Raw genomic sequence first — 9950 nt, forward strand, 5'->3', positions numbered from 1 at the left:
TGGTACAGATAGGAACTGGAAACAGGGAATCCAGGACAGATGATCCCTTCAGGCCCAGTGGTGAGAGTGGCAATACTGGGAGGGTGGCGGGAAGGTGGTGTAGAGAAGGGAAACCGATTACAAGGATCTACAACATACAACCTCCTCCCTGGGGGATGGACAACAGAAAAGTAGGTGAAGGGAGACGTTGGACAGGGTAAGATATGATAAAATAATAATAATTTATAAATTATCAAGGGTTCATGAGGGAGGGGGAAGTAGGAAGGGAGGGAAAAAAAGGAGGAGCTGATGCCAAGGCTCCAGTAGAAAGCAAATGTTTTGAGGATGATGAGGGCAACAAATGTGCAAATGTGCTTGACACAGTAGATGCATGTATGGATTGTGACAAGAGTTATATGAACCCCCAATAAAATTACTTTTTTAAAAAAAGAAGTTCTTTTGAAACAGTAAATGTTTGGTGTGATCCACTCAGACTCAAGCTGAGTTTTATAGCTAGAAAAAAGGAGAAAACACTGACAATATGAACTCCTGTTCTTCACCCACTTGCTTCAAAAACAACCAAATGGTGTCCTTGATTTAGCCTCAACTTTTGCTGTTCCTGCATTTTCCCATCTCACTGCTTCAGTACAAAATGAAAATCCCAAATTCATTAACTTTCATTCACTTTACAAGGCGTGGCTGGAAGATGGTTAATATGTAGCAGATTTGGGACTAGTCCCTCTGTTGCCCATGTTAGTAGTCTCCCAATAAAACCATGCTGCTTAATTTGTAAAGTGTTGAAACAGGGAACGCACGACGTCACAACAATGCTAAACACAGCCAGAGACTCTGCGGGGTGATTCTGAGCCTCCTGAGGAGCATACCTAGAGCTGTGTCTGACTTAGGGTCTCCCACGAAGACTCAGTCAGCGCCCTGGCATTCAGTCCAGGTGAGTAACGGAGAGGCCGCGTCCTCCCACAGACAGTGCCTTTAGCCAATTCTGGAATTTCAGCACTTCGGGGGAAGTCATGGATTGCCCTTTGGTCTGGAATCTAGACTTGGTGTCCCTTTCAAACATCCTATGTTGTCCTTTATGGCTACAGATCTTGTCTGAACTCTTTTGTTGCACATAAAATGGCCATTCTGTAGCCTGGAGAAGGATTAAATGAGATCCTTTGTAAAGCTTGCCTTACAACACATGGCAGCCACTACCTGAGAGAAAAATTTAAAGAGCTGTTGATACAATCAACTTAACAAAAAAGGATTCCTTGGAAAAGCAATGCAGAAATATCAACCTTGAACTAGAAAAAAAAAATCAATATGAAAACATTCGATCATTTTGCGAGTAGGTTATACTTATTCTATAAACAAAGTGAAAACCAAACGAGTGACCAGAGCCACCTGATTCTTGCTGGCTGTGATTCAGGTCACACCTATGTGCGACTTTAGGTGCCCGTTCCCCGAGACAGCTTAAAAAACACAAGCTAAATCCTGCTCTTAGTCTAGCTGTGTAGATAGATGGCAAGCAGCTGTAAATGCTAACCAGCAATTTCTGGTAGGGAGTACCAGGCAATGAGCAGTGGGAAAGAGACTGCATTCCATTGGATCAGGAGTGACAGGTGAGCCCATCACGCAGTGATATGGGAGAGCTCACGTGGAAGAAGGGCCTGCTGCTGTCTGAAAAAAGGGGGCAGGCCAATGTGGCTGCACAGCCACCTCCAGAGAATGGGTTATTCAGGTCCTCAAGGCCACAGTGAGTCCGGATGTTATTCCAAGAGAGTGGAAAGCCATTCAGGAAGGGAGTGCTTGCTGTAACTGATTTCAGTTAGGGCCCAGGAGAAAGCACGCAGGCAGGACGAGAGTGGAGGGGGGAGACGGGGGTATGGGAGTTGTTTCCCGGAGGTGCGACAGGCTAGGGAGGTGGCGGGAATGGAGAATGGTCAGATTCAGGGTACCTTTCAGAGGTGACATGCCATGACTTGCTGATGAGTTAGACGTGTGTAGGGCACAACCAGAAAACTGGGTGTGTGTGTGTCAATCAAAAGTTCTTGCAAGCTCTGTAGAGGATCTACCAGGGATAGGAGACGAGGGCAGCCAGCATACAGATGGGTGTAAACTCCACAGCACGCCAATATACTGATGGGACTGGAAGAGGAAAAGGGGGAGCAGGAGAGAGTGAGAGGGGACACCCCGAGAGGGGGAAGACATTCAGGAGAGCGTGGGACCGGGGACACTGAGAGAGGATAATGTTTTAGGAGGGAAGCCATCATCGGATGAGCTAAATGCTGCTGGAGGACTGAATGGGGTGAGAAAAGGGACAACTGGATGTGGCAAGACAAGAAGACTATAATTAGAGAAATAAGGGCAGGGGGAGGGGGGTTGTTTCTAAGAAGGGTATTTGACCTTAGTCAGCCTTTCTCCTTTAGAGTGAGGCGGGGAGGTTGGAGGAGAGACCCACCACCACCACCAACAAAACAAATACAGCCCAGTGTCCGAAAAATGACTGTGCTATGTTGATTGCTCGGCAGCACACCTTGACTTCCTCTTCCCAGGGGAAGAACAAGGACTCACTGAGTGTCCAGCCCCTTTCCTGGGGGAGAGAGCCTGACTTGGCGACGATGTGGTGGTGTGGAAGTTTACACGGAGCGAGGAGCAGCTCAGCCCCAGAGACCAGAAGTTGACTGCTGTACTTCCTAGGGATTTACCAGACTCCTATTTTTCCCTCTCCCCCCAGCCTCCCAGGGCTGGTAGGCCGGCCTTCATATGTGGGGCTGGGAGCCTCTGCACTACCTGTCATTGTGTGGTTCTAGGCCTCTGCCTGGTGCTACCACCCAGGACACCAAGCGTGGAGAAAGGGCTTGGCGGCCCGCCCCCAGCTGTGTGGCTCCATGGAGTTGCCTCCTCCCCTCCCGCCCCTTACCTGGGTCATTTTGTCCACAGAGACGGGAATTCCGTCGATGGTGAGAGGCGGCAGCTCGGAGTTAACCTCCTGTGGCGCAGGGGCGTGTTCAGCCAGGGCTGACTCCAAGTCTTCCAGAATCATGCCCTTGTACTTACGCACCTGCAGGGAATTAAGGACAGAAGTAAACAAGATGCCCTACAACCTGGGAGAAGGGGTGCTAGGCAACCAGAGGGGGTGGGGCTGGCCACCCGAGCCTCTGCAGCAACTGGAGAACAAACACTTACACTCACAGATAAAAATACCCGCTGGCCCCAAAGACATCACACCAGGTGGGGTGAAATGAAGAGATGATGAAATCGCAGGCAACAACGGGAGAGAGGAGTGGGTGGAAAAAGTTTTATGGAACACTGCACGCTGGCCCTGGGTTGCTGCCCTGGGTCTCAGAGTGATGGCATTTTCCCCTGTGCACTTCCCAAGCCGGAGGATACACACCTGGCCGGGGCAGTTAACTAAGACTGAAGCCTCTGGAGCGAGATTTGAAACTGTGGCTACTTTCTTGCAAAGGGAGGCTCCTTACAAGGAGATTGGCATGCACTGAAGCTTAACTTGCCTGGAAGAAATCAGAACCTTGGCAGGGTGTGTCCCTGGGGTCAAAGGCGCCATTTGCTGTCAGGGCCTGGGGTACAGGGAGCCCCACAGACCAAGGCCTCCTCCCTCTGGTACTTCCTGGTGCTGCATCTCTCTGACAACTGCAGGCTTGAACTAGAGGTTGTGCGTTAGCTCTGCTCCTCACACTTGTGCACACACCCCCGCTGTGACATACAGGAGCCAAGAAAGGGATTCATGAATACGCAGGGGCTGAGGACACCTCTGGGGATGACTGGGAAGCCGCGGGGTTACGGCACTGTGACAGGGCAGGATGGGGTTCACAGCACCCGCGTAGGAAAAAGGCAAGACTGACGTTTGGCCAGCGTCCCAACAGTATTTGCGGGCAGGGCTTCTTGCTGAAACGGACTGGACCCACAATCAAGACCCACAGCCGTCTAGGTACCTCATTATGAGGAGCGAGAGAAGATTCTTCCACCCTCCTGCCACTGCGTCCATCTGACTCAGCAAAAGCCTAGAGGGCAGCCAGAACGGCCGTAAGGTTGCCCCGCTGCCGTCTTAAGAAAGGGACTGCCCCCCGTCGTGAGGAGTGGCTGGGGGGTTGGAGCAGCAGCCAAGAGCTTAGCCGAAGCCCCATACGATTCCCGTAAGCCCCCTCAAGGCCTGGAAAACAAAACCTTGTCATTTGCTACGTAGCCCTACTTCTGCAGTTATACAAAAGCTGACTGCCATCAAGTAGGATCTGACTCAGGGCAACCCTCTGGACAGGGGAGAACTGCCCCTGTGGGTTTCCAAGACTCTTCATGGAAGTGAAAAGCCTCATCTTTCTCTCGAGGAGCAGCTGGTGGTTTCAAACCACTGACCTTGCAGTTACACAGTTCAACAGGATAAAAGAAAAATAGGGCAAACTTATAGAATCATCACTGGGTCAATTAATTCTCACAATAATTCCATCAACACACACACACACACACACACACACACACACACACCCCACCCCCACCCGGGCTCCAGATACAGCTGAGTAGGTTGCACCTACACGCCATTGTGGTCTACGTGAATGGTTCCCAGTTCCCACAGACCCATCGATGGCTCTGCTCACCACCTTCTTCCCTCTGTAGCTGGCCAGGCGTCTCACTAACCTTTGTAGCAGCGAATTCCTGCCTGGGTCTGGGTCTTTCTCCTGCCACCAATGACGTTTGTCTTCCAAGGCCCAACCCAGTTCCCACTTCCTGAGAAGACTTCCCAAGCGTTCTCACCATAATCCTCTCCTTCCTTTAACCTCCTACCGACAACACTCACCATCGGGCCACTCGCATGATTACTTCCAGGTGTCCCCATTCATGCCAGCGCATGCCGAGGGGCTGCTGTTCACGTGTTTATTTTTTCACACACATAACAAGCTGTTTCTCATATTCAGATACTAAGTTAGCCAACCATCTCCAAGTGGAGGGCTCAGGATGTTTAAGAAGCCTTTAGAGGACTGGGCCCCGCCTGTACTGGCTGAAGATTGGGGAGCAGGCTAACAATGTCATGGGGTCAATGGCTCTTTCTACCTCAGACCATATAATTCCTTTAGATTCCTGAAGCTTTCTCGGATGTAAGAATCTTAAGGAAGATTCGTAAAAGATAAATATGATTTTATCTGCGTTCCTCTAACCCTAAAAACACATTGTCCTCTGAGGTTGGCACAGCGAGCTGCCCTCGGAACTGTGGTTCTAGCACATTCTTGGGCCAGGGCCAGGCACAGGACGGGCCTTTGATGTTCGTTGGCTTTATCCTGTTCCCTCTCTGGCCCCCGTGTCGGCCTCCTCTTCCTTTCTAATTTCAAATCAGATCTCCAGCTGTTTTGCTCCCCCCTCCCTCCTGCTCAGGTGTGACCACTGACACCTCAGAGAATGCAGCGGGATCCTCCTCTCAGACCGGACAGCTCCACGTCTGACTGTGTTAGATTACTGTTTGAATAAACAAATAGAGAAGCAATAGGGCTGACTTTACTCCTTTAAAAATATGGAACCACTGTTCTTTAACTCGAAGCCATTTTTCAAAGCCTATGTAACTAAATGAATGGCTGCAAACAAGAAATCAAGACCAAGCCCAGAGTCCTTCCCATGGACTGGGAAGCTTTCAAAGCAGCCAGGTAAAACCCTGCAGCTAGCTGGGCCTCTGGCAGTGAGTCATCTCTGTCCTCGCCAGCCTGTGCCCATTGGAACGCTATGGATTACTGCCCCCAGGAGCGCCCACAGCCCTCCTGGAAAGAAGATGGGACTCCTCGCTCTGTCCCACCAAACAGTCATTCCCAGCCTCTTCCCACAGAGCTCATGAACATGTGGGACATGGAAGCAAACCACCAAGGAAACACCCTCCGGGCACAGCAACTTTAAACCTACCGTCTGCAGCACTACCCACCAGCTCTCCCGAAAGAGCATCTATAGGGGATGATAACCAACTTTCATTCCTACTGCTCTCCAGTGGGGCTGGTATCCCCTGTAGTTCACACAGGAGGACATGCAGCCCCCGACAGGGAAAAATCAATGTGGGGGGACATGTCAAAAACGTGGGGCATAAAAAGACAATTTTCACAAAAGTGGAGTTTTTCGTGTCATGAGCCTCTCTCAGTTAACACCAACTGTGTGGGCCTCAGCGTTGACAACTCTGTGTTTACTCCAGGAGCAAAGCTGTTACTAAGAATGCTCCTGAACACTTGCTTTGTCCTAAAGAGCAGAGACCCAGAGAAGTGATGTTTTTCAACGTCAGAAGGCATGGGATGGGAAGGTGGTGGATCCCATGCAACTTAGAGAAACCTGAGGCTCTTTCTCAAAGTCACCTGGTTTTAACTAATTTTCTCACCACCCAGGTTACAAACATAGATCACATACAGAGAGAGCCTCTGAAGCTGGGAGCTAGCTCCTCCATTCTGACATCCAGCCAATCGACATGCATGTTGCACACTGTGCTAGGAAGGGGGGGGGGGGCAAGAATGACCGCAGTCCCAGCGTCGATTACTGGGCCTATCCCAAACACAAACGCACAAAATGGGGACAAGTGCTACAGAGAATGACACGGTGAAACTTCTCAGACCTTACTGTGTTTTACAACTTCTGGAAGCTGCCAAACATGTCAGATGCCTCGTTCATTCCGCCCTTCGGGCTGAGCAACTAGCAGTGCCAGCACTGGGGACAATGAAGAGCACACCAGCCCTAGCCCCAGCCCTCTTGGAACTTACACTCCAGCTCGGGGCAGACCTAATCAAATGTACAGAACATGTACAGCGGCTTCTGTGACAGCTGCTCAGGGAAAGCATGAGAGGTTAGGGCAGAATGGAGGGGCTCTGGGCAGGCCAGGAAGGTCACAGAAGGCCTCACAGAGGTAGTGTTGACCGGGTTGAGATCACAAACGTGAGCAGAAGTTGATAATATGAAGATCAGGTAAGGGAGAGCAGATCCAACCGCTGCAAGGGCTGAAGCAGGGTTTGTGCAAGGGGTTGCAGGAGTCTCTCGTGAGAGAGAAGCCCCGAGGGAGTTGAGATGAAGCTGGAGACCACCCCTTCATCAGGTGGATCCGCACGGAGTAAAGGAAATGAAATGTGAAACCCACACCCAGTCAGTGCCCCAGAAAAGTCTATGGGAGTTGTAGTTCTCTGCTCACCCCGAGGGCCAATCTCCAGTGGCTGACCTCCGGCTCTCCTAGTTCGAAGATGCAGGGACAGTGGTCTTGGGCAGACCACTGAGCCTCTCTAAGATTCTCAGCTGCAAAATCAAAGCGAGGATCTATCTCCCTTTCAGAGTTACTGGCAAATTTGTTGAGAATAATGTTCATTACCACAGTCCCCTGAAATCATGAGCATGTAGAATACACAGATTGAGCTTGAAAGAGGGACTCTTTCTGTCTGTCTTGATAATCTTCTCTTTTCCCTTAGCAAAGACCATCGAGGCTCTCCACCATCACGTTTACTGGCTGGGCGGTGGGCTTGTCTATGGCTGGGCCGCATGTTTATCTAGCCAGACTCCTACCTGTGAACACAGGGTTTACTCTCAATTTTTAGAAAAAGTACTTTAAATAGCACTGTGCCTAGTGTTGGGGTTAACAGTTAATAACTTTCTGTTTTAGGATAAAATTTCAACAGGAAGCTGGGCTTAAAAGTGTACATTTTAGGTACTTCTTATTCCAGTAGCTGATGTGAACAATGGCATAAAATGGTCCGACCGTCCAAGTCATCACTGCAGGTTACAAAACCCCTTTCACATTTGCCAGCATGGCCTTGTACTCATATTTCAGAGAACTTTTTGTATGCTTCCTAACAAAGACATGTTAGTTATGCATGTTGACACATGGCTTTATCTGACATCCATATGTGCACTCGGGCATACATACCTCTCTCTTCCTGTTTTTGGTCAACCCACTGAAAGTGTATTTTGCAGACATCATGATGTCTAAATATGTCCATGTGCATCTTGGAAAAATAAGGGCACTCTTGTCTGACATGCTACAAAAAATCATATTTCCATAACATCGCCTGATGCCTAATCCGCAATCACTCATGTCTTCGAGGCCTTGTGATTTGGCATGTTCACTTCACAGGAAACGTGAACGACCAGTTCCTTTCTTCTGGTGAGGTGAGAGAGCTTGTTTTAGGCAGTGGAGGCAGGCATGAGCCTCGGTCACTTTGACGTGCATAAAGTGGACTGCACACCAGTCCCTGCTCCCAGGCTTGGTGAGGGGACCGTGCTGGGCAGAGGCCGAGGGGTGTGTGAACCATCGGTCAGACAACAAGGGGCAGGTATCTGGGAACAGGGCGCAGCCACACTCACCACGTTCTCCAAGGGCGCTGCACCAAACACTTTGAAGACGGGGTTGGGCTTGGAGGGTGAGATGCAGAGGACAATGGCTTGCTGTCCCACTCGAGTCGTGTATTCATCTAACGTGGCTCGGAGTTTCCTGAGCAAGAGAACCAGGAGAGAATGAAAACCCACTGAAGAATATTGACAGCACCACAGACGTGGGTAAAATAAACTTCTGATTGGGTGTCTTCTTATGTATATGCCCTTTTCTTAAAGGTCAATAATTGTACCTTTTGTGTGAAATTTACCACAATGAAAAACCCCAAACCAAAAAGCAGCCATGACCAGCCCAGTCATACACAGGTCTGCTGAAGGTCTACCTTCGGACACGACGCAATGTTGAGCACAGAGGTCTGTCCTCCGTCTGACCACCAGCAAAGGGTTTGCTCACCACTCCTGACAGTGGGAAGACCACCTGCAAGGCACCCTCCGACGGCTTTCTGTGCCATCCCCGGGCCCACCTCAGGAAAGGGACTCAGAAACTTGTTTCTTATCTTCTTTCAGGAACACCTTGTTTCCAATCTTTGATGAGCTAGCATCAGTAGTTTATCTCCCTGACATCATTTTATCCACAATACTAGTTTCAAAATGGTTTCGCTGCCAGGATTTCTTTGTGGCCTGAACAGCCTCCGATTCTCAGACTGCCGTATTTTACAAAGATGGAGTATTGTTTTGTGTTTTTTTTCCAAATAGGCCAACAAGGGGACGAAGTGGCAATGTCCCTCTGAAGTCATCGGAGGCCATCGTACAGCGGAAGCTCCAGTAGCCTTCTGGGATCAGTCCACTCTTGCGAAGGAAGGACTGAGGAGTTGCGCCAACGCCTAGGCAGCAAAGCCAAGCTATACCGAATTACAGCTGGCCATTCTTCTCCCAAGGCACGTGCTTCTGGGTCTGGGTCTCTCACAGCAGCAGCGACGTTCTAGCTCCTGCTGCCTGCTCATCACCAGGGAAGACGGGAAGGCTGCTCTTGGGGTGATGTGAAACCTCTTTGTACCCTCAAAGCTACCCTGAGTGATTTTAGGGTTTTTTCTCTTTAGGTGAAATCATTTCAGTTTGTTATGATCTGTCTTTCGTGTCTTTAATATAGACTTTGTTCCATATCATTTACACGTGCTGGCCCTCCATTTGGATATAATATCACAATCCAAGTCGGGAAAATGTGGATATAGTATGTAAAACATCACAAGTAAAAACCTGTGGAACATTTTATAGAATAAATTTATGTAGCCTGTCAAATTCTAAGTCTTCAATGTACCACAGCAGTGCGATCCCTTCTACTGTGGACTTACATACTCTTCAGAAAAAATAAAAATGAGCAAAGGATGGCATACCAAGAGGGTTTCCAAACCCCCTCTCTGGCCAAAACCAAGCCCACTGCCATGGAGTCGCTTCCGGCTCAGCGTGGCCCTGGGAGTGGAACTGCCCCCTGGAGTCCTGAGACTTCGCATCTTCACGGGAGAGCCAGCATCACCTTTCTCCAGGACCAACCATGGGTCCAAACCACTGACCTTGTGATCAGCAGCTCACTGGGTAGCCCACGAGGCCACCAGGGGCTCCTGACCACCTCTACTGAATTTAGATAGGGAGTCCTGCTAGCTCCTCTCACCTTCCTATTTCCTTAT

General features: G+C 49.7%; 1 protein-coding gene across 8 annotated transcripts in view; it reads right to left on the reverse strand.

The window, feature by feature from the left end:
- Positions 1-9950, reverse strand: part of NRF1 (nuclear respiratory factor 1) — a 125726-nt gene that overhangs the window by 53171 nt on the left and 62605 nt on the right. For 6 of the 8 annotated variants that reach the window (XM_004707811.3, XM_045288809.1, XM_045288808.1 and 3 more), the window contains 2 exons: positions 8299-8425; positions 2900-3040 (listed from right to left, as the gene is read on the reverse strand). In XM_004707811.3, the coding sequence (XP_004707868.1) occupies positions 2900-3040; positions 8299-8425 (268 nt within the window). Of the gene's footprint in view, positions 1-2899; positions 3041-4490; positions 4512-4629; positions 4710-8298; positions 8426-9950 lie in introns of those variants that run through there. The other 2 variants (XM_045288813.1, XM_045288814.1) reach the window with 2 other exon arrangements.

Source organism: Echinops telfairi, unplaced genomic scaffold, assembly GCF_000313985.2.
Source record: "Echinops telfairi isolate 266 unplaced genomic scaffold, ASM31398v2 ScPeMD7_23;HRSCAF=83, whole genome shotgun sequence".
NCBI lineage: Eukaryota > Metazoa > Chordata > Mammalia > Afrosoricida > Tenrecidae > Echinops > Echinops telfairi.